The sequence below is a fragment of the Urtica dioica genome, chromosome 6 (assembly GCF_054948205.1).
Source record: "Urtica dioica subsp. dioica isolate 48M chromosome 6, U.dioica_male_clone48M_v1_H2, whole genome shotgun sequence".
NCBI classification, from domain to species: domain Eukaryota; kingdom Viridiplantae; phylum Streptophyta; class Magnoliopsida; order Rosales; family Urticaceae; genus Urtica; species Urtica dioica.
In genome coordinates, this window is record NC_142761.1 from 1,706,293 (window position 1) to 1,730,040 (window position 23,748).

Genomic DNA, 23,748 nt, shown 5'->3' on the forward strand with positions numbered 1-23,748 from the left:
CCTGGAAATTAACTGAGCCTTAAAACACGCATATCTCGTTTCTCGTTCTTATTCCGAAAATACTTCATTTTTTATAAATTTTCATACAGTTTTTTCTTCTTCATTTCATTCAATGAAAATTTCATTAAACATAATGAAAAAATGATCTGAAAATTTAAATTTAAAGATATTTGAAATATTGAAAAGTAGAGGTATCCAAGGAATTGCCATATTCAAACGAAAAGTTCTGTAACTTTCCGAATATTATCTTGTACAGAAAAATTATTAATCTGTACAGATAATGCTAATCGGATTTAAAAAAAAATCATCCACCTTATAAAATATATTAATTAAATCATGATAAAATTTAAGTTTGATAATTTTATTTTTATTCTACCATAATGATTTACCCTGTAATTTTTAAAATAAATTTTACGATAAAATTCAACTATTTGAGAGCCGAAACTCTAAAGTAATTATTTTTTTAAAACTATGAATTAGATTAAAGAAAGTCCCTAATATAATAAAAAGGTACTACTCAAGTCGTCGATAGTCGTATTCTGAAAATCCAACTATTTTTTATTTCCTTTTTTAAGGGCATGTCACATGGTCTTCATATTCATTGCAAAGATTCGTTTATTCTCTAAAAAATTCGTATTTAGATTATTGACTACAATAAATAAAAATAGATAAAGGGAAAGTGGAGTTACGAATAATTGGAAAAGGGACCTGAAAGGAATTTCGAATAAATATAAGTCCTCAATCGGAAATAAATAAATAAATAAATAAACAAATCGTTCCTCTTCCCAAACCCTCGTCCATAAATACTAGCTTCGACTCCTTTTCCAGACCCTCTTTTGCTCTCTCTCTCGTTCTCGCCCAATCTATTCGCCGATTCAATCCTAGAGAGAGAGACAACCAATCATGTTGGTATACACAGACCTCTTGTCCGGTGAGTTTCCCCAACAAATCTCTTCTCGATCGATCGACATTCCTATCGAATTCCGCTGTGTTAATCAATTTCAATTTGATTCGGTTTGAAATAACTTGCGAATCGATCTGAGATAACTTGAGATTCGATCTAAATCGATGTAGACCTAATTCGTTTGTTTTTTTTGGTTCCGAGATCTGATTTTTCCGCTGGCTAATCCATCGATTCGCGCACAATTTTTTTTATTGTTCCGTTTGATAAAGAAAAAAAAAGTTCGCTGATTTAGGTTTAGGTTTAGCTCACTTCTGGTTATTGTTTAATTTGCATGTGTATCTTCATGTGTTTAGTTTTTTTTTTTTTTTTTTTTGTGATTTTATTGAACTTAAGATAATACACAGTTTCCTAGGGTTTAACGAATAGCTTGTGGAAATCAAATTTTTTATGCTTGAATATCTTTTGCTGCTAAGATTATATTAGATCAAAAGCTTATTCATACTTCAATTACATGTGAATATCTGGTATGTATATACTCGTCTGTTCTTAAATCAAGTCTGATTTACTATCCATCAATGGTGTTTAGGTGATGAGCTTCTCTCGGACTCGTTCCCCTACACTGAAATCGAGAACGGAGGCCTCTGGGAGGTTCAAGGCAAGGTCTGTAGTTTTTATTCTTTTTTTACTTTTCTATTTAAAGCTATTTTCTATGTACTTTTACAATGAGTATAACCAAGCTTAACCTTCCTTGGGGGTGGTGATGATATAACTCGAACACTTTGTTTTACTCTTCATAATATGACTATAATCAATTCAAGAACTAATCGTCATTGTTTAAAAAGCCGGTTCTGAGGTTCACCGACTATACGAGGCTTAAGTGGCAACGCTGTTGGTGACTTTACGCCTCAAAAAATTTCGGCTCAGAACTAGCCTCAGTGGAGGCTGTTCTGAATTACGAAAAACTTGTGTAATTGCTAATTTTTGGGCCTTTTAGGAAACCTTAATGTTAAAAAATGACGGAACTTAAATAAACATTGTACCGGCTGTTTTTATTTATTTATTGCGAATCTGTTTGGTAATTAGTTCTCTTGTCTTTGGTAAAAACTTATAAAAGCTGTTTTTTTATTCCGTGTTGGTGGTTCCAAAACTTGAGAGAGTGGATATTAGCATATATTTATATGAATCGCTAATCGTTGCTCGTCAATGACTCTCATCGCTATTTATGTTCAGTGGGTTGTTCAAGGAGCGCTCGACGTGGACATTGGTGCCAACCCTTCCGCCGAAGGAGGCGGTGATGACGAGGGCGTCGATGACCAGGCTGTGAAGGTCGTCGACATTGTCGACACTTTCAGGCTTCAGGTATTCCGTTCAATCACAGCTCTTTTTTCTTCTTCTCTCTTTCCATTCTCTATATAAATAAAATTAAATACGTAAATTGTTTGCTGAACGGGAACGCGTGTTTCTTTTGCAGGAGCAACCACCGTTCGACAAGAAGCAGTTTGTCGCGTGGGTGAAGAAATACATCAAGAACTTGACTGCCAAGCTCTCGCCGGAGCAGCAATCGGAGTTCAAGAAGAGCGTCGAGGGAGCGACGAAATACCTGCTCGGGAAGATCAAAGACCTTCAATTGTATGGTGTTCTTAATCAGTTTTTATTTTCATTATTTGTTTGTGTTTTGTTGGCGATTATGGATTATTGACCAACTTTTTTTTTTCTCAGCTTTGTCGGAGAGAGCATGGGCGACGATTGTGGTATGGTTTTTGCTTACTACAAGGAAGGAGCCACGGACCCGACGTTTCTGTACTTCGGCCATGGACTCAAGGAGGTCAAGTGCTAGGAAAGTCAACGCATGGTCAAACTTTGCTATAGGCTTTTTTTTAGTTATTTATCTTTGTGAGGTTGTCCTTTTTTTTTTTAATATAAATTAATTTCTAAGTTTTGGTACTCTCGCTATGGTGTGTGTGTCTCGTTAGGCTTTATGTCAGTCTACGTGTTGTTTTCAGCGACATTTTCTGGTTCCAACTATTTTTCTGTCTCTAATTTATTGTCGAGATGATTATGTGATTGTGGTGTTTCGGTTGAAAGACGTTGTTTCATTTATGTACTATTTTTGCAGAATTAGTTTCGGCTGTCTCACGTATAAGCTTGAATTATTTTGGAGTGAGTGTACTATATATAGTTTCACTGCCGTATTTTAAATCATTATATGTAGTACTTATTACAGGCAAGGTGTTAAATACCGAGGTAACGATTCGAGTATATTTCGCAAAAAAATCACAAATTTACCGTTCAAAATATAAGTTCAATTCTTCTAAAAAACATATACATTAGTTCAATTTTAAATTTACCGCAAATGCCGCAAATTTGACTCATAATTATGGAATATGGTTTAGTTTTAGGCCAAAGTTATGGTGTTTTCTATTTTTTATTTTTGAAGAATTTAAGTTCATATGTCATCAATATAGTAGTATAACTACAATCGTCGTGTGGAGATTTTCATTATGACATATGCTCAGATAATGACTTGGTATGAGTATTGCCTAATATAGAACAATCAACCCCGTACATTTCGATTAGTGATTTGAGTGTAGACATTGTGTTTGAACTTCATTCAGTTTGGCTTGTTAACTCTATTTTGTAACTTTGCGATGTGAATTCTATTATGTATGTGTGTATGTGAAGTTGTGTATATTGTCATTAGGTATGAATTGAACATTTTATAATATGTATGTTTTGTGGGAATTTACTTGTTTCCAAAACTAGTTAGAAAATATCCCACGAAAATATTTTTTTAGTGGTTTACTTCAACGGTAACGGTTTACTAATCGATAATGATAATCTGTATACTTCGACACTTAGCCGCAGGTAACAGTAAGTGATAAACATTTATTACAAGTACAATCAGATTGGATAAAATAAAAAAAAAGGTACAACTAGGGGAAAAAATTATAATCTTAAATCATTACATGTATTACAAGTACAACCAAATAAATGGAAACAACTTCCGAACAAAAAAATGAAACAACTTTGCTAAGCTACGAGTTACTTGGATTTTGTTACACTGCATTTTCAGAGTCAATACAGCCCGAGAAGAAGTGAAAAAAAAAGAGGATCAGACCCGAATAATCAAAACATTGCCAAAAAAATTATATAAAAAAAAAATCGTATTTAATTTAATGGCACTGTTTGACATTGCTTATTAAGCATGTTTCTAGTCTTTTATATAAAAAAAAATCGTATTTAAATGTTTGGTAAATTTTTATTTTTATTTTTTTAAGTTGAAAAGTGTTTTCCAATGTTTAAACAAAAAAATGTAAAAATTATATTTTGAAGTTTTTGTACGAAACTTTTGTTGCTGGCTTATATTTTATATTTCTTAACTCTCTTATTCTCTTACTTTAACTTTATATTGTAATTCTCTTTATATTATTTTATCAAATAATTTTTTTGATGTCACAAAAATTTATATTTTATTTTTTATAATCTATAGACACTCACTTTAATATTTTTGTATATACCTAAGAATATCTTATTATTATTATTAATTACATTTTATATAAATAACTATTAATTACAAATATTAATACATATTTTACCAAACACTAAAGATATTTATGCTAATAGCTATAACAATTTTATGTTAGTTTACCAAACATCTATCTGCTTTTAAAAACATAATTTTTTCTAACATAATCTAAAAACACTTTTTTTTTAAAGCACTTCAACGCCAAGCGGATACAATATCTTTAAATTTCCTATAAATAATGCCATAAGGCCCATAACCATGACTTTTTTTTTTTTTTTTTTGGCCCAAATAACATGACTATTTAACGAACAACCATAACGTATATGAGAACTAGAAGTTATATTATACAATTAAATGTGTGTAAGGAAAGATTATAACCATAACAAGTCTTTGCGGTATTGTAAAACTTATATGGATAAAGACACCAAAACCTATTTCAAGTTGTGATGGATGCCACAAATCTCCCGTATTTTTAAAATTCCACTAGTCCCGACTTCGTCGAACAAAGGATGAGGATAAAATATAGAAATCACAACTAATATTTGATATTTATAGAAGTAAAAACTACGATCTAATATATTAGCTATAAATTTTAATTAGTAGCTACCTCAGGTAACTACTTCAATTCATATTGGGTTCTTGTAGCGCACATGCTTATTGGACTAGGCTTTTCGGCAAAAAAAAAATTATTTTTGGAAAATTTCAAAACTATATGACCATTTAAACTTTTTTTTTGACAAAAATCTATTAAACACATATTTTTATTTACATGTTTGTCGATAAACAAGTTTATATATTTAACTTATAGTCATAATTTTGTAATTAGAAGCATATATTGCATTTTTGGTAAAAAAAAAATAAAAATTGTTTGGTCATAGTTTTTGAATTATCTCTTTTTAATTTAATTACTTGATGGAAAATGTTTTATTTATGAGTGAATTTGGACATTTTTTTTATTCATAAAAAAACACATTTATAATCGATTTGTGGTTATAAAATACTCAATTATGTGATTACGTTGATCATAAATGTTCCATTTTTTTATATATAATTTTTTTTAAAGATATGTCAATTTCCCATACAATATTTATACTTGATTAAATTTGTGGCAATGTGATATTCGAACGCGATAGTAAATGCATCTCCGACTATTTCTTTGGTTTGCACCAAATTTTTTTTTGTCTAGTTAAGTTTTAAAGGACTCAATACTGGAACACGTATTAAGTGAACTTCATATCATAGTACATGAGTACTTTCGCGTATTATTATTATTTTTATTTTCTATAAGAGAAGTGGCAAGGAAGATATTTTAATTATGAAAATTAATGCTTCATTTCCCATTCATAGCTTCACGTGAACCACTCTATGACACTTGACATTTTCTTCCATCTCTCTCTTTCCTCAACTTTACCTTATTTTAAAATTTAAAATTTTAAACCCCACATTTGCTTGCATAACATAGTTAAACTGTTAAAGTCATTTATAAAATCATATAGTATATTAGAGCATCTTTAGCTTAACCGTTGTTTCACTTTTTAGCTATTGATTTCATGGAGCAAATTAGCTATACAAAAATTAGTGGACCTAATGAAAGTTTATTGAATTGTTATCGGATGATGTTGATATATGAGACTTACTTAAGCAAATATGAGTATTGACTTATCATTAATGGATATTTTTGTATAAATGGATGTAGCTCAAAAATCATAAGGGGTAAGTGAAGCCTAACTGATATTTAAAGATGCTCTAACTAGCCATAGGGGGTCTACCAGGAGCTCAATAATTATAAAATACTATTAATATGTATCATCAAACTTGTGTTTGTGTATGAGTGCAACTACAAAGGATGTGAAAGCTAAATATTTGATCTTCAAAATACAAATGATGGGACTTTAATTCAAATTAGCACTTGTGATAGTCAGATCTCAACCACACAGGCATTCTTTAAGTTAAAGCAATGCCATATTCAAAAGAAGTGTACTATAAGATATGATAATAGTTAGGAACAATTTAGAACGCATAAAAAAATAATAGAATATATATATATATATATATATATATATATATAATATATATACATACACACACATACATACTACGATAAAAAAAAAAACCTTTTTTTACTATGACATTCTTACAAAATTTATTAGCATTATAAGATAAAAAAAAATATAAATAAATAAAAGACAAATTGGAGTTGATGAAAATAAAGTAACATGTCATAAGTGGAACATATACCCCTAAAATAATATATTTTCTTTCGCATTTTGAGGCTAAAGTTAGAAAAGTGAGAGGCTTTAAACTAGTTAAATGATTAAATTAAGTATCCTTTTTGGAATTTTGAATGTGTGGAGTTAAATAAACAATATTCTTATATATATATATATATTTAAATGATTAAATTAAGTATCCTTTTTGGAATTTTGAATGTGTGGAGTTAAATAAACAATATTCTTATATATATATATATATATATATATATATATATATTTAAATGATTAAATTAAGTATCCTTTTTGGAATTTTGAATGTGTGGAGTTAAATAAACAATATTCTTATACATATATATATATATATGTATGTATATATATTCTATAACACACCGTGCGTATCATCATTCTACGATCACATGGTATTTGTATCATTAAACCCAATAATACTCATAAATATACGTTATTAATTTGGAAAAAATTGAAATATTTATTTTTTACAACCAAGTTTTTGAGTTAACATTATCAATAATTATAAAGTCATACACTGTTTGTCCAATTATTGTGTTGTGTTGTTGTGTATTATTAATTTTTTGGAAGTCGATCGTGATATCTCGTCAGTGGATGGAAGGTAATTAAATTATTACAATTTTCCCTATTTAAATAAGGTAGTGGTAAAAATGTCGACGGATGAATGAACTTCTGCGGTTTTTAAAAAGTAATCAATTTAATAAAGTAATTCTCAATTTTTTCTATGAAAATGCTTTTACAAAAACTACTCAAACACTTATATTTAATCATAAAAAACTCTGAACAAAATAATTATTATAATTTAGAACTACTCTAAAGTGTCACCATTGTCACGGCTTTTTCTCTGCCAGTTTTCTAAGAGATTTGCAGGTCATAACTCTCAAAATTGTACATATTACTTGCTACATAATGCATGATTATTCTATTCTCTTGTAGATATGAGCTGTTTGGTTTTTTGTGGACCAATTTTATTTTTATAAAAAAAAGTATATATTTTTCAGAGCCAATTTATTATATGGCAAAACGGCAAAAAAACACCCACTTCCGAAACCAGAGAAAGTGGTCTTTTTTAACCCAACAAGTTTATGGCTTTCACATGCAATTTGTTCCTTCTCACTCGCACCCTCGAGAATCCAAAGAAAACATATATCTTTTATTTAATTTTATTCATTTTATTTTTACCTTCCTGGGCTAATATACACTTGCATGTGCCATGTACGTTCCATATATTATGTTATAAGGGGTTCAATAATTTTTTATTTTTTGGTGGTAGTGCGGGTTTTGAAATCTAAATTGGGAAATGAAAAATGAATCAATAAATAAATAAAACGTAAACGGGTTTATTTGGTAATTAAGGTTGACTTGTGTATAAAGAGGGCATGTGTCTTTTTTCTTCGTCGTGTTACGCATTCACTTTGCCGACCATTTCCATGCATTTTTCAATGGCACGTTCACTACTTTTTTTTTTTTTTTTTTTTTTTTTTTTAAATATTTTTGTGCAATGTATTTGCTCAGCAAAATTACACCGTTTTCTGTCATGTGGAATATAGTTTCCATTTTTAATCTTTAACTTTGGCAAGTTCGTACTCTTGGTACACTATAGACTATACTCGTTGTAGAATTTGTACAATATGAACCCTTAGTTAAAAAATAAATTTTGGACATGAATATTATTGATGTGGGACTTCGTCCTATCCGGATTAAGTCTTGCACATGGGCTTAAGGAGTTTAGGCCCACTACAAAACTAACGTTATTTGGGCTTTAAAGGCCCGAGGAACAACATTTGGTTGTTTCACGTCTGCAACGTCTCTAAGAAGATCACACCTCGGTGAACCCATGGTGAATATCAGCATGCAAAAAGGTGACAGACATCTCACCTCGGTGATTGGTTCCTCAAAAGCTCTAGCGATGTGACATCAGAAGCCTTGACAAGTTATGCAGACAAGACGTGAAACGAGTCATATTCCGTACGTAGCATAATTACAGGAGTAGGTTACATAGTCAAAAGAGACGTTACCTTCACATTGAGTGGGAATACCAATTAATTCAATGCTCGGTGTCACATGATCCAGTGACAATGGGACGTGGTATCAACGATGGTGGAAGACATGAGACGTGAGACCGACTGTAAATAGAACCTCGATTTCTAAAAGTTGCACGCACAACTGCAATCAAGAGAAACATTAAATATTTTTCTCAAAGTTCTCGTTCCTAAATCACGTCTTTGTTTTCACATAGCCGTTGTATTTTTATTTTTATCAATTATCAAATAAAATTTCGCGCATTATTATGTTAGTATCCTTAAAATCTCGTGACCCGAGTCCCTTCCTTTTCCTTACCATGCAAATCAAAATAGGTTAGGAATTAAGTTTTCGACCCCTTGACAGCTTGACATGTAAAGCGAATCCCGCTTCATCAAATATCACCATATAATTATGTATGGTTTTTACAATATATATAATACTGTTTTTTACACATATATTACCAAACCTATCACCAAAAAAAAAATATAGAGATTTGTAACTCACTAAGCCTCTTCAAACATAAAAATTTCATTTTGTCACACGTTTGAGATTTTTTTGATTTAGTCATTATGCTTACGTGACTTTGATTATGGTACGTTAAAATTTGTTTTTATCCTTTTTTAATTAATCGGTTCAGTTTCAAACATGCGGTTATTATTATTATTATTATTACTGTTACTTGTGTTGTTTAATAATTATTAATTAATTTTTTACTCCTTTTCCTTTTTTATATGATTGGTTACCATTTGATGCACACATTTCTTTTACACGTTTTTTTAGATACACAATTAGATTTTCTATTGAGATACATGAATAAGCTTCCTTTTTAATAGGGATTCAGTTACAATTTATATTATTCACAAGGTCAGCATGACTTAATTATATTAAATTATAAATAAGCTATTTTTAGTAAATTTCGAAGTTCATAAGAAAAAAAGCTTACGAGTTACAAAAAAACTTTCAGATTTAAAGAAAATTACTTTGCATTCTTTTATTTTCTGTTTTTTCTTCAAATATTCGTAGTAATAATTAGTAATAACGGTTAATAATCAATAATAATCGTTAATAAGGTACTAGTCTCAAGATTCTATGTTCTTCACAGTAAATAATCGTTAATTTGTGTTAATAAGCATTTGTATATCTCTTTTCGTCAATATTTTTATGGTTTTGTACATAATTAATTATTGTTAATTATCATTTATATGTGGCTTTTATCTTCTCCAAGAAATTTTTCTACGATTTTAATGTGTTGAATGGTTTATATATTTTGATTTTCCTTTTTAAATTGTGTAATTGGTTACGTGTATCCTTATTAATCGCATCATTAATTTTTGTTCTTTATTTTCGTTTTTTCATTATGAATTAATGCTCTGTACGAAATTTAAATTAAAAGGTAATTCAGTCTTTATCCAATAGGAAATAATGTTGTGTGGTTAATAAATAATAATTATCCAAACAATGACTATTTTGCAATTTCAAGTTTGAAAATAGCCAGAAATCTACACTGCCCAAAAATATTCTAAATAAATTTGTCATAAAAATGGAATTCTATGACAAGTTTATGGGATTTTGTGACAAATTTAGTAATGTAGGAAAAAACAATTTAGTTAACTTTGGTAAAAAAAACACATCAAAGTTATAATAATTATGTCGAATCTCTCACAAAATATAGCGTCTCAATTGATTTTTAGTTTTTTTTTTTTAAAGAAAAGAGCTTGGCTATATTTGACTTCACTACATTCTTTTCCTTTTATGACTATGTTATGTAATCCATAAAATAATTTAAAATCAACGCTCTGCATATTTGTCCTATGTTAGATACGGTAAATTAATGTTACAACATTCTAGAATTTACCATTCAACTTGGAGAATATACATGCCACTAACATAAACTTATGCATTCGCTTGTTACATGTTATATTTTTTGAGGTGTTCTCTGATTAAGATCCACGCTCATAAAAAATAATGCGTACATCAAATCTAAATCCATATGTAAAGAACGGAAATAAAAATCACATCGATCAAAGACTTAACGGTAAAAATGGCACATTATATATTGTTCATTGAAACATAAAGGAACAAATGAAAAATGAAAAAAAACTCTAATAAAGATGGGTCGACTGATTACAGTTCCTTGTTATTATTTTAAAATTTGGATTATAATTTTTTTTCATCTTATGCTTTATTTTAAATATGATGTTTAAGAAGGAAAACAAAATTATATATGAATCAATAGTTTTTTTTATTTTTTTATTTTTTTTATATATATATATAAAAAAAGGGATCAATAGTCTGATTTATAAATTCCTTTGTACTATGCATCCCACTTGTAGATTTGAAATTATATTATTTTATTTCATAGAATTATAAAAATATTTTTAGTAATAATGTATTGAATGTAGTCAATCGAATATTTCATATATTTTTTTAATAAATAATCATTATAGTTTAAGAACTTTTGGCTATTTAGTCCCTAAATTAAATGATTCTGATTTTTATTTTTTGTAACCTTACGATGGTTTTAAGTAAATTAAAACTATATCCAGGATATCTCGTAATATCTCGATGTTTTTCAGGTAGATTTCGATGGTTTTGGAGTTCTTGTAGTGATCGTATTTGAGAAAGTGTCGAACCATATCTATTTAACTTTTTTTTTTTTTTTTTTTTTTTTTTTTTTTTTTTTAAATAACCTATTTAATTCTCTTTAGTTCTTACATTTCTATTTGTAAGTAAATAATATCAAGAATTATTTACCGTTTAAAAAAAAATATTATATTTGAATGAATTTAAACGACCACTATTTTAAAATGAAAAATTAGACGAACTAGCTATGTCCAAACGTTTAGATTGCAAAATAGCCAACCTTTGAAAAACTTTTGCAGAATAGCCAATATGGGTGAGCTGGCAAATCAGACATGTTTTTTCTACCTAAACTGCCTTTTTTTTAACGTTGGTTTTATATAAACCGAAAGAATCAAAATGAGAAAGTCAACCAATGATCCACTTTTAATGCTTATTTAACTGAATTTCCACGTTTAATCATAGAAAATATACATGTTCAGATTTGAAGAGACTTTTCCCTCACGCCCAGCCAAACACTTAGTCCCGTGCGCGATAGCGCGCCCCGTCTCGTGCGCAACACCGGCCTCGCTCGCCGGCGTCCCAGCCGTCCCAGCGCTGGGCCTATCCTGGTTGGGGGCTCCCTCCTCGGCGATCCCGCGCGCCAACACCCTGGGCGGGCTCGGCTGCCTACAGAGCCTGGTCGGCCGCACCGCCGGCCACGCCGGGAAAGGCCCAGTCGCCCGGAGGAGCATCGCCTGAGCCCACAACCTCGATGAGAAGGGAAGACTTATCTTGATCTCCGGAGAGCGCATTCCCCCTGCCCCCGCCGTGGCCGTCGACGCCACCGGTGCCGCGCCGTTGTCCACCCAGGTGTTCACGGCCGAGAGGTCACCTTCACCAATGACCATCACTCGTGTCATGGAAGCACCAAACCCCAAGGTATTGAATCAGGTATTGAACGATTTATAGGTTTTTGTTATCTGTTTTTATGTTTGATATCTGTACAGGAATTAAAGATCTTGTTTTCAATCATGTTAATTTCTGTTAATTCTTGTTAATTGTTGTTGACGATCTGGTGTTAATTCTTGTTAATTTATGTTAATTCTTGTTTTCAATCCTGTTAAAGATCTTGTTTTCAATCATGTTAATTTCTGTTAATTCTTGTTTTCAATCATGTTAATATCTGTTAATTTCAATCGCCGGTCTCGCTTCAAATTTTTTTGTTTGACTTTGTTTTTGAATTTTTTCTCGTGCGGTGTAGGTTTGGTTGCGTGTTTGAAAGATAAACATTTATCAAGGTGGATTTATTAGATATGCATTTATCACGGTGGATCTGTTTTAGTTGGCATTTATTCACGTGATTCCAATTTCATTTATTTCTTTTTTGGACGCGGGAATCTTCCAAATATTTTGATTTGATATTATTTAAATGAATGACAAATTTATATTTTTTACTGTTAATGTGGTATATTTGGCTACACATTAAAAATAAACCAAAAATTGACTATTTTGACAATTACAACGTTTGACTTTGCTATTTTGCTCGGGCTCCCTTTTAAAAACACTGCTACTTTAATTTTCTAATGAAAATATCAATAATGAACAACACTCACTATATACCTTGGAGTAAACATTTATTCAGGCAATATAAACAAATTATTGTTATTAATTTTTTATTTTTATTTTATTACATTCTATATACACTCTTCCTGTGGAGCCCGAAATAACAAGTCATCATCGCTAACAATTTTTCATTTTGAAGAGAGCCATTTTCTAGGGTTTCCTTTAGTCAATTTCGTCGTCGATCTGATATCCGATTCCGATTCCGATTATCGCCACCACAGATCTCGATCCCTCCGCTGATGATTTTTCCTTCCGTTTGGTTCGGGACAATCTGGTACGTTGGATCGTCAATGTTCTTTCCTCTCTCGTTGACAGCCATGGTTCTTCTCCTTCTTCTTTCGCTTCCGTTATTGTTATATTGTTTAATCGAGGTTTTGTTATATTGTGATTATTTCTGCAGATTGAGAATCGGTTTTTTTTCGAGTCCTGGTCTTCGAGTCCCGTTTTGAATTCAACTTATTCGACGCATTGTGAGTGCTCATGGATCATCGTTGATTTTTCAGAAATAGATAATGCAAATTTGTTTGCTTCTGATTCATTCAACTTTATTTATTTATTTATTTAATTTTTTTTAAAATGTTGGTTTGTGTGCGAAGTGGTTGCGTGTGTACAGATCTTGAAAATTGGCTCCTCAAAGACGTTCGCAGCGCCACATGGGCGGGCAGATGCAGCAGAGCAATGCCGCCGCGGCGACTGCTATTTACGATCATGCCACCGCCGGAAATGCCGACGCCGGCGATGCTGTCATGGCTCGCTGGCTCCAGTCCGCCGGCTTGCAGCATCTCGCCTCTCCCATGGCTTCCTCCGGCGTTGACAATCGCCTCCTTCCCAACCTTCTCATGCAGGTTCGCCGTTTATTTTGTTATTATCATATATGAATCTATTCTGTTTTTCTTTTTTTGGGTATGAATTTCTTTTGCACTTTGTAGCATGCTATAGATTTAAATTGCTGCGATTAATTTTGACGCATGAAGTGTTTATAGCATATTCAGTTATTATTATTATTATTATTCTTTTTTTCCCTTTTTGATATCTGTGGATATGTCTGGAGTTTACCCGACTAAGCCACGAGGCCGTGGCAGTTCTTTTGACCGGGGGACCCAAGTTTTTGTGTCATTAGGGAATTGAACTCGGGGCATTGTGTGTCTTCCACACATCTTAGTATTCACCCTTACACTACTTGGGATATTTATCGCATATTCATCGACTAATGCGTTTTTTTTTTTTTTTTTTTTGATTTTTTTTTTTTTTTTTTTTTTGCATAATGTGTGATTGAATTTCATTGTAACAATTGGGGTTGGAACTTGGATTCCCCGCGGACGCAATAATTGGGGCCACTGGGAACAGTCTCCCAGTTGATAATGCCAGGGCCTCGTTGATTTTAGTCGGGTCTAACCCGGATACCACGGTTATAAAAAAAATCATTGTCACAAGAGCCCACCTAATTTATAGTACATACATATTTTTTCTCCTAATTCGCAAATGGTTCTTTACGTAATTGTTCAAGGTTAACGGAGAGCTTTATGAGAATTGGTGTTGGATCTTCTAGGTGAAAGGTCTTATTTGGATAAATTGTAAATTGTTGTTTTGTATTGAAAAAAATACGATTTTGTTGCAGGGTTATGGAGCGCAGTCTGCTGAAGAAAAACAAAGGCTTTTCAAGCTCATGAGGAATCTCAATTTTAACGGAGAATCTGGTTCTGAGCCATATACGCCTACTGCCCAAAGTTCAAGTGGAGCGGCTGATGGGTTTTATTCTCCGGAATTCAGAGGAGATTTTGGAGCTGGGCTGTTGGACCTTCACGCAATGGATGATACAGAACTTCTGTCCGATGTATGGTTCTTTTTACAGTATTTTGCATTCATATGTTTAGAAGATTTATGATATCCTTCATTACCATTTATATACAGAGCTCATTACATATTTTTTCAAACTAATTTTTTCGTCTTCTTTTTACTATTTAATTTATTGGTCTTGACTTACATTGTACAGCATGTCATGTCAGAGCCCTTTGACCCCTCTCCGTTCATTCCGAGTGGCACTAGATCGTTTGACAAGGATTTGAATCTGGCAACTGGAAGTCAGCAAAGAGCGCAGCCCTCTGAGACTTCTGTCTCATATCAGACAACTGAAAAAGAGACCACAAGGGAAAACAATGTTGCAAAGATCAAAGTTGTGGTATGTTTCGTATGATGATATCACTTAAATGTTCCGCAATCTAGTGGCTGCTTAGAAGTAGAATATTAGTTTTTGACTGGGAGTAGTGTGGTTAGAATCATGTTGGTCCTTAGTCTGCATATGTACCTGTTTTACATGTCTTAGGTTCGGAAAAGACCGTTGAACAAGAAGGAGCTTTCTCGGAAAGAGCAGGATGTTGTAGATGTTAATGGCAATGCCTATTTAAGTGTACATGAACCCAAGCTAAAGGTACATTCTTCTTTTTAACCAACTTTGGTTTCTTGAATGAATAATTACTCCTCGAATTCCGGTATGTGACTGTTTATTTCTTCTGCCTTTTCTGTTTATGCCGTGGCGATATAGGTGGACTTGACTGCTTATGTGGAGAAGCATGAGTTTTGTTTTGACGCTGTCCTTGACGAGTATGTCAGCAATGACGAGGTAAAACGCACATCACTGATTAATTTGATAATTGGATATATTTTAATCAACTTTCTATAAACAGATCTAGTTAGTATTGCACTGTTTGTGTCAGGAAGTAGATATTGAGGGATTATATGTAATACTTCAAGATTATTTAGCCTATAATTAAGAGGGAGTAGCATAGAAGTGGGTTCGGAAATGGTATGAGGAATCAGAGTGAGGAAGAAATTGGAGAGCATGGACCTTCGGATGTCCGATATTGCTGTTGTATTTCCTTTCGATTATACTGCCAATTAATACAAAACTATTTGTTCGTATCAGTTTGTTGTAGAGGGGCATAGGATTTTGGATTTTCTAAATTGATTCAATCACTTTCTGTTCCTGTATTTCTTCTCATCCCAGCACATATATCTTCTTTACTTGTTACTTAGATAAGTTGACTTGACCTTGTTGCATGGTTTTCGGAGCAGGTTTACCGTGCTACTGTTCAGCCGATTATACCGATCATATTTGAACGAACAAAAGCTACATGCTTTGCTTATGGCCAGACAGGTACTCTTCTTTTTTCCCATTTATCTTTCTTAATCCCTTCACTCTCATGCAGGGACGGAGCTAGACATAAATTTTAGGGGGGCTAGATGAAATTTCTTTTTTAAGGGGGTTTAATCTTATTTTTTTTAATGTAAAATGAAAAAATAATATTTTAATAATAAAACAATACTGAAAAAGAAAATTGATATTCTAGTCCTAAGCATAACTCTGCCTATGGTCTTTCGGTCTCACTGTGTTCGATGCTAGATCTCTTTCAGATTTGTGTGAAATTAGAAATGCTAACAATATCTTCCGTGTAGGAAGTGGTAAAACGTATACGATGCAACCATTACCTCTCAGGGCCGCGGAAGACCTTGTTAGATTGTTGCATCAGCCAGTCTATCGCAATCAGAAGTTCAAACTATGGCTTAGTTACTTTGAAATCTATGGTGGGAAGCTGTATGATCTTCTCAGTGACAGAAAGTTAGTATTTCTTTTTCTTTTTTCAAGTGAATTCGTTCTCTTTCTTGCGTGCTTTTTTTTCCTGTAAGTTTTTTGCGAATAACTGAGTTTGCTGCTTTTAAACAGAAAACTGTGTATGAGAGAAGACGGAAGACAGCAAGTTTGTATTGTTGGTTTGCAAGAGTTTGAAGTGTCCGATGTTCAAGTAGTCAAAGAGTACATCGAGCGGGGTAATTCTTCTAGAAGCACGGGGTCCACTGGAGCCAATGAGGAGTCTTCAAGGTCACATGCTATCTTACAGCTTGTTGTTAAAAAGCATAATGAAGTAAAAGATACAAGGAGAAAAGTTGATGAAAATGATTCTAGAAACGCTAGAGTGGTGGGGAAAATCTCTTTCATTGATCTCGCTGGTAGTGAAAGAGGTGCAGACACCACTGATAATGATCGACAAACAAGGTATGAACTTAAATATGATATTCTTTTTCCCTGTATTACTTTTCCAATTCGACTCATCTAAATTGGTTGAGAAGGAGTTTATTATAAAATGTTACTAATATAGGACCAGGAAAAGGGGTTGCTTAGGTCAAATAGGTTCAGGGAAAAAAAACCCTCAATTTAATCATCCGTATACATCTATCAGCTATTTATTAACGCATTTAGTTTTTTTGGGAGTGCTTGTAATTTTCTGTTTAAGAAATCTGAGATACGGATAGTTGGAAAAGCGATTTTTTTAAGTTGATGAACAGAAATACACATGACGCCCATTATATATGTGATTATTTGCTGAAATCTGTTAGGAACTAGATATTGAGGGTATAAGATAATTAGGGTTAAATATATAATACTTAGAAGGCTTTTAGCTTATAAACTAGAGGGATTAATATAGAAAGGGGTATTTGAAAGAAATTTCTGTTTGGGAGAGGACGGACCTATCAAAATTTCTGTTTTGCTCAGTGAATATAAATAATATCAATATGTATCAACATCTTTCAAGTTATATGGACTAGACCTGCTAGAATGGTGCTGTGATTACAGAATCTCATCTTAGTTCTTTTATCGCCGAAGTTCTTCTCGATTTGGTTGATTTAACTAATTAATAATCTCAATGCAGAATTGAAGGCGCTGAAATTAACAAGAGCCTTTTGGCTCTCAAGGAGTGTATTCGCGCGTTGGACAATGACCAAATACACATACCGTTTCGTGGAAGCAAACTAACTGAAGTGCTTCGTGACTCGTTTGTCGGAAATTCGAGGACGGTTATGATCTCTTGTATATCGCCCAACGCGGGATCATGTGAACATACACTCAACACCTTGAGATATGCCGACAGGTAAATTGCACGCACAGTCTCTCTCTCTCTCTCACGTAGTGTGTTATATTTTTCTGAGAATTAAATATGATCCACTGGAACAGGGTGAAAAGTCTATCCAAGAGCGGTAATCCCAAGAAGGACCAGGCTCCGAATTTACCGCCGAGTAATAGAGACGTACCATCAGTACCATCACAGGTTGTTTCAGCCGAATCGGAGGAGGTTTTTGAGCCGTTACGCCAAGAAGTGAGATCAGTAGCTGAAATGAGTAGAAGGGTTGTGGAAAAGGACAACCCTTCGTACAACTCCGCTTCTGACTATGATAGGCAGTCTGGAAGTATGCCCTCTAGTTACCAATCCAACGGGAGAGAGGAAAAAACAATGGCTGCCAGCTCAGCATCAGATAGAGAGCGGTTCGAAACGAAAAACACTTATGCCGATGCTAATAGCAAAAAAACCCATTCCTATTCATACAACAACTCGGTCGATACGGAAGATAAGGTACAAAAGGTATCGCCGCCTCGCAGAAAAATGTCTAAAGAGGAAAAGTCGGAAAAGGCCGGGAATTGGCAGAAGAAAGATAGTGTCGGATCTGATGTCACTACAAGTTCTAAGAGTCATCAGACTGGCAATTATAACTCGAGTAATGCTACGTATAGACAATACGAACAGGAAGCTCCAGATGGAAATATCAATGCCATACTCGAGGTCAGTCTTCAATGTTGCTGTTTTTAGCAATTAAAAATGGTCATTTTAACCGCATATAAGTTTGTAATTTTTTCAATAATTAGACTTCGCCTATAAAAAAAAGTTACTTTTGAGGTTAATTGTTAACCAAACAGCTAACCCCTAAGGTTGATAATAACCCAGAAAATTAACTCTACTAGAAACAAAAAAAGAAGACGTTTTTATTAATGCTGATATTAATATTTCTAAAAAGTTGCTCGAGGTAACTGTTAACTGAAAAAGACCCATAAGATTGATATTAACCCAGAAAATTTAAATTAAGATTAACCAAATTCCGATCTCTATCAGTTTCCCATACGAAAAAAAAGGAAAAAAAAAAATCGGTTTGTAGTGTTGTCTCATATTTGTGTAATCTTATTGGATGGTGTAGGAAGAAGAGGCTCTGATTGCTGCTCATAGAAAAGAGATAGAGGATACAATGGAGATTGTTCGCGAAGTAAGTCCATTCCTCGCTTTCTTTCTTTCGCTTGTTTATTTATTTATGATACAAGTTTATCGGTCCTTCCTTTTTTTTTTTACTAAAATGGTTTTGTGAGTGTGTCATTATCAGGAAATGAAACTCTTGGCAGAAGTGGACCAGCCGGGAAGCCTGATCGACAATTACGTGACTCAGTTGAGCTTCGTTCTCTCTCGAAAAGCCGCGGGTCTCGTCAGCCTCCAAGCTCGCCTCGCAAGGTTTCAGCACAGGCTCAAAGAACAGGAGATTTTAACTCGCAAAAGAGGGCCTCGCTGAGCTGACCCGAACGTTTTTCCGTGTATTCTCTTGTACCGATGGCGTCGTGTCGTTTCTCGTTTCGTAATAATTTCTCGTCACACCACACATATCGTTTATTTATTTATTTTTATACATATATTTTTTTTGTTTCATTTTATATCGGGGACTTATTTGTCGTGCACAGGAAAGCCATCTTCTCGGGTGAGTGAGGGCTGTTAGGGAAGAGTCACCACATCAGGGCTTTTTTTTGTTTTACTTTGATCTTTCTCCGGAAAGAGTGTTGTTGTTGATGTAATCTTGTTAGTTATTGCTGTAATTGGGTTTTAAGGTCTGGTGGTGGGTCTTTGCCAAGATTCATGGGTTGTGTGTGTGTATTATACACTCGCTCAGGTTGTTTAAATATATGGGTGACTGGGGAATATTCGATTTCACATGTTTTTTTTTTCTTCTTTTTTTCTGTTTAGGAAAAGAAAGGAAAATCAATAGATATGATTTCAACAGTTGTCTTTCATTCGAGCAAAAAAAAAAAAAAACAGTTGTTTTTCATACCTCATATTTCCAACCTTGGTATGGTTTTGGACACACTTGATTTAATTTGTATACAGTTGATTTGTCTTGAATCTTGATATCTAATGAAACAAACAGCTATCATAACGGAGACTGATGTAATCTTTTTCCGAAGGTTTTCTTTCTTTCTTTTGGTTATGACGCTGGATAATTGGACATATAAGTAAATTCAGGAAAATTTCATGTTTTTTATAAAAATAAATTATTCATAGGATTGGTATAATTTTTTTTTACATAGAATTGGAAGATTTTTTTTTACATAGATTACATTCAGTTTTATTTAGGAAACATCTCCACTCTTCAATTTGTTTTCAAAAATGAAAAACATTTTTTTTTTCATAAAGGCTTGCATAAAGCAGGCCAACAGCTTAGCAAAGTAATATTTTTATCAAGCTATAAGTTACAAATATTTAAACTGGAGAATTCAATTTTCCTTTTTTCCTTGCAAATTTTGTGATTTTTCTCACCCCTCGCTAAGTTTGCAACAATCATTCCACAAGAGGAAACAATTACATGAAACATGACGTACATACTATTTCTTTACAGCAGAATTGTTAATATTAACAAAACAATGCCAAACTGAGGAGAGAGGTCGTATACCAAAGCTTAAGCTAGAAAAGAAAGAAAAAAAAAAATTATCAACCCTCCAATAAACTGTTGAAAATAACTAGGATTCAAAACTTCGAAGATGGCATTACCGAAACTCGGGGAGACACAGTTGAGGAATCAGGACGAGTACAGTCAGTCTTCATTAAAGTCAGACACATCTCATCCTCTGTTGAATATGCCTAACATCTTCACAACTAAAAAAAATAATATCTCAAAAAGTAAAACTAATTGCTAACTTTCCTAATCACTGAGAGCTATACCGTGTCTTTGCTTGGCTTTTATGAATCAATAAAAGCAATGATCTATTCAGCTCTTAGTCTCAGAATTTCCTTTGCCGTTCTCAACCGGAAGTAAGGCATGTGTTCCTACGAGGACAAGAAAAATTCGCTTGAGTTTTAATAATTGGTATATTCAGTATATGCTTATTTGAACTATATAATATCAAATGTTGGTAAAAAAAAAAATGGAAAACACGAATACCTGACTGAAACAAAGCCTCGAGCCTCTACTATAAAAGTCAGCATATTTGATCATGAACACACCACAATCAAACCTGCTCATATTGTAAAAAAAAAAAAAAAAAATGATAATATTAGTTAAAACTTAAAAGTATCGTCATTGTACAAAGTTGATTTTCTGAAGAATTGTCTTACCCATTCTGTTGCTCGGGAAGGTCTTCAACGAATTCATGTTTCCAAGAACTCAAGTCGATTTCTTTCCCACACTTATCCCTGACTTCATCAGCATAGTACTTCTCCTGGAAAACGATACAAGAAAACAGGTTTGACCAAGTTGTTAAATTTCACATTTTTTTTTAACATAAATACATCAGTTTTAACAAAAATAATAATAAAATGACTCCCTAAAACGGGTAAAAAAAAGAGAAGGATGGTGATGCGCACCAGAGCTTTCATCACTGAGTTATCCCTTCCACCGAGCGAATCAAGGTACTGAAATTTCTCATCTTTTTTATCGATAACCGCTAAGCACCAATGAATCTCTTTGTGGACAGGGACAAAAATCTGAGTATTTAAGAACAGTATTAAGTGGTTAGCTACATCAAATAAAATAAAATAAAAATGATCAGAGCGGAACTTACTTTATCACAATCGGCGAGGCTATATCCTAGCTTTCTCTGAGTAGTCCATCTTTTCACAGACTTGTAATTATATCCACCTCCAATTAACTAGACAATAAAATTAGTTTATGAAATCCACATTCGGGCTAGTCAAAGTAGTAGCAATACAAAATTTGGAAACACAAGCTAACAAAACAAATTATATGGAAAGGTGAAATACGAGTAACCAACCTTCTTGTAGAAAAATGTGCTGAAGAAATGACATTTTAGAAACGATTTTGGATCTCTTTTCTCTCTCTCTTTCAGCAACTCAAGGTAGACATTAATAACCTGTTAATATATCTGAAGTGCTTGAGAGACAAACACACGCAAAATGACAAGATCGAACCGAAATCCAAAAAAAAACATATATATATACTTCACCTCATCATTCAACCAAGCTCCGGGCCTAAGGCATTGCAATACTTGGCCTGTGATCTCGATATTCGAGTTCTCGTGAGCAACCAAAACCTTCCTCCTAAATGGATGGAATTCCAAATATTAGGATTTCACAAAGATACTTATTTTTTTCCTATAAAAAAAAAATCTAGTCATCAACAAACATACCGATTAGCCGAAAATGCTCGCTTAACTTCGGTTTCCTCGTCCTTAGTAAGAGGGATAAAGGGCTCTCGTGGTATTTCCTAAACATAAAAGGGGAAAGAAAAAAAAATCAAAACAAATAAATTCATCATCTAACAGCTCAAAAAAAAAAAAATCCAAGCTTTACATCCGGAAAAACACTAGTACACTATGAAGCATGGTATTTCCTAAAACATAATTAAATCAAATACTTTCAAATCTTCAAAAGCCCCAAGCTTTAAACAGCAAAAAAATACGGGAGCGGTATTTCCTTAAGCATAATTACTTCAACATTTCAGAACCAATATATTCCTATTCTAAAGCCTCAAAAGCTCCAAGCTTTAAACAGGAAAAAAAATGAGAGCCCCAGTATTTCCTAAAGCATAATTACTTCAATAATTTTCAGAACCAATAAATTCTTAACCTAAAGCCGAAAAAGCTCCAAGCTTTATAAACAGCGACAAAAAAACACAGGAGCGGTTTATCCTAAAGCATAATTACTTCAACATTCCAGAACCAATAAATTCCCAGTTCAAAGTCTCCAAAGCTCCAAAAAATACAAGCACACAATCAACCATTACCTCAACCGGCTTCTTCACGGGACGCAGAGACTTCAAAAAACTCCTTTTCAGCTCATTGACTTCGATCTCGAAACCCAACTCCCTAAGCCTCGGAGTCCGTTCCTCGACCGCTCTCATCAGCTTCTTGTACGCCGAGACGCTCGAAATCCCTGGCTCCAAGTCGAGACCAGAAAATTCTGACCGGAGCATCGACGGCGACGCCTCTGCCCGGTCCTCCATTCTTGTATCCGAATCATCATCGCCGCCGCGGCGCACATTGCCATCGCCGAGCTCGACGTCGTCCTCGACGACCACGATTTCCTCGACGCCAGAGTCATCTTCCTCCTCCGACGAAGCTCCAACGACGACGATCTCTTCGACGTCGAAATCCCTAACATCTCTCAGACGCTGGGCGGAGTTCTTTTCCCCTCTCAGATACCGACAGGCCGCGAGGGCGGTGTTTTTTAACCGGAAGTAATTTGAGGAGAGGAAATTTCCCATTACCTCGTCGGCGTCGGAGACCGATTCCCTCTCGAAGCTCGGCCGCCGATTCGGGCGCGGATTCGCGCCGAACCTGAGATTCGCGCAAGGCGCGTGAAGCCTCGGCAGCGGTGGCTTCGCGTCGGGGTACCTCGAGAGTCTGGAAATGGCGCTTTTGGAGGTGATCGGCGTCGGATTTATAGACGGAGAGAGAAATCTGGCTCTCTTCGCCGAGGTCTGGAAATTCGAATTCGGAGAGGGAATTCCGGGGTTTAAACTCAGATACTCGTCGCCGCGCTTGCGATTGCTCGTCAGAGCTCCCATCTGTGGAGGAGCGAGGGGGTAATTGAAACCCTAGAAGCTCGCATTTCGGTCGGGAAAAGCCATGTCGTCGGAGAATTTGATCGGAGAACGAATTCTAGGGTTTTGAAGTCAAGAAATTTTAGGAAAGGTAGAGATAGAGAGATAGAGAGGGATTTACGATTTTTGGCTGTTTGAGGTTTTGTCAGAGGAAATGTAAAGATTGTGTCTTGTATAGTTGTATCGCCGTTATAATTAACATCACGTGTTTTTATAAAACGCTTGTC

At 33.9% G+C, this 23,748-nt stretch overlaps 3 protein-coding genes across 5 annotated transcripts; 2 read left to right on the plus strand and 1 right to left on the minus strand.

The window, feature by feature from the left end:
* The first annotated feature begins 779 nt into the window (after nucleotides 1-779).
* Nucleotides 780-3,025, plus strand: LOC149392776 (translationally-controlled tumor protein homolog). The gene is made up of 5 exons (XM_089617075.1): nucleotides 780-931; nucleotides 1,491-1,564; nucleotides 2,135-2,263; nucleotides 2,376-2,533; nucleotides 2,624-3,025. The coding sequence occupies exons 1-5, from the start codon at nucleotides 904-906 to the stop codon at nucleotides 2,739-2,741; spliced, it is 507 nt and encodes a 168-aa protein (XP_089473201.1). The 5' UTR covers nucleotides 780-903; the 3' UTR covers nucleotides 2,742-3,025.
* Nucleotides 3,026-12,966: 9,941 nt separating this feature from the next.
* Nucleotides 12,967-19,757, plus strand: LOC149392777 (kinesin motor protein-like protein). 2 transcript variants are annotated; one of them, XR_016299719.1, is made up of 15 exons: nucleotides 12,967-13,154; nucleotides 13,281-13,350; nucleotides 13,477-13,725; nucleotides 14,499-14,714; nucleotides 14,874-15,059; nucleotides 15,204-15,308; nucleotides 15,423-15,500; nucleotides 15,953-16,034; nucleotides 16,334-16,496; nucleotides 16,602-16,931; nucleotides 17,587-17,805; nucleotides 17,889-18,492; nucleotides 18,902-18,967; nucleotides 19,082-19,327; nucleotides 19,431-19,757. XR_016299719.1 is itself a non-coding variant. In XM_089616748.1 (14 exons), the coding sequence occupies exons 3-14, from the start codon at nucleotides 13,534-13,536 to the stop codon at nucleotides 19,262-19,264; spliced, it is 2,424 nt and encodes an 807-aa protein (XP_089472874.1). In that variant the 5' UTR covers nucleotides 12,967-13,154; nucleotides 13,281-13,350; nucleotides 13,477-13,533; the 3' UTR covers nucleotides 19,265-19,757. The 2 variants fall into 2 exon arrangements, 1 of the variants encoding a protein (XP_089472874.1); XM_089616748.1 differs by having other exon boundaries at nucleotides 19,082-19,757.
* Nucleotides 19,758-20,304: 547 nt separating this feature from the next.
* On the minus strand, nucleotides 20,305-23,700 carry LOC149392778 (ubiquitin-like-specific protease ESD4). Of its 2 annotated transcripts, XR_016299862.1 has the most exons (10): nucleotides 22,703-23,700; nucleotides 22,107-22,183; nucleotides 21,924-22,017; nucleotides 21,732-21,830; nucleotides 21,522-21,608; nucleotides 21,325-21,444; nucleotides 21,076-21,179; nucleotides 20,903-20,975; nucleotides 20,512-20,787; nucleotides 20,305-20,424 (listed from the first exon to the last, which is right to left on the minus strand). XR_016299862.1 is itself a non-coding variant. In XM_089617661.1 (9 exons), exons 1-9 carry the CDS (start codon nucleotides 23,483-23,485, stop codon nucleotides 20,725-20,727), a joined length of 1,500 nt encoding a protein of 499 aa, XP_089473787.1. In that variant the 5' UTR covers nucleotides 23,486-23,700; the 3' UTR covers nucleotides 20,305-20,724. The 2 variants fall into 2 exon arrangements, 1 of the variants encoding a protein (XP_089473787.1); XM_089617661.1 differs by having other exon boundaries at nucleotides 20,305-20,787.
* Nucleotides 23,701-23,748: the final 48 nt, after the last annotated feature.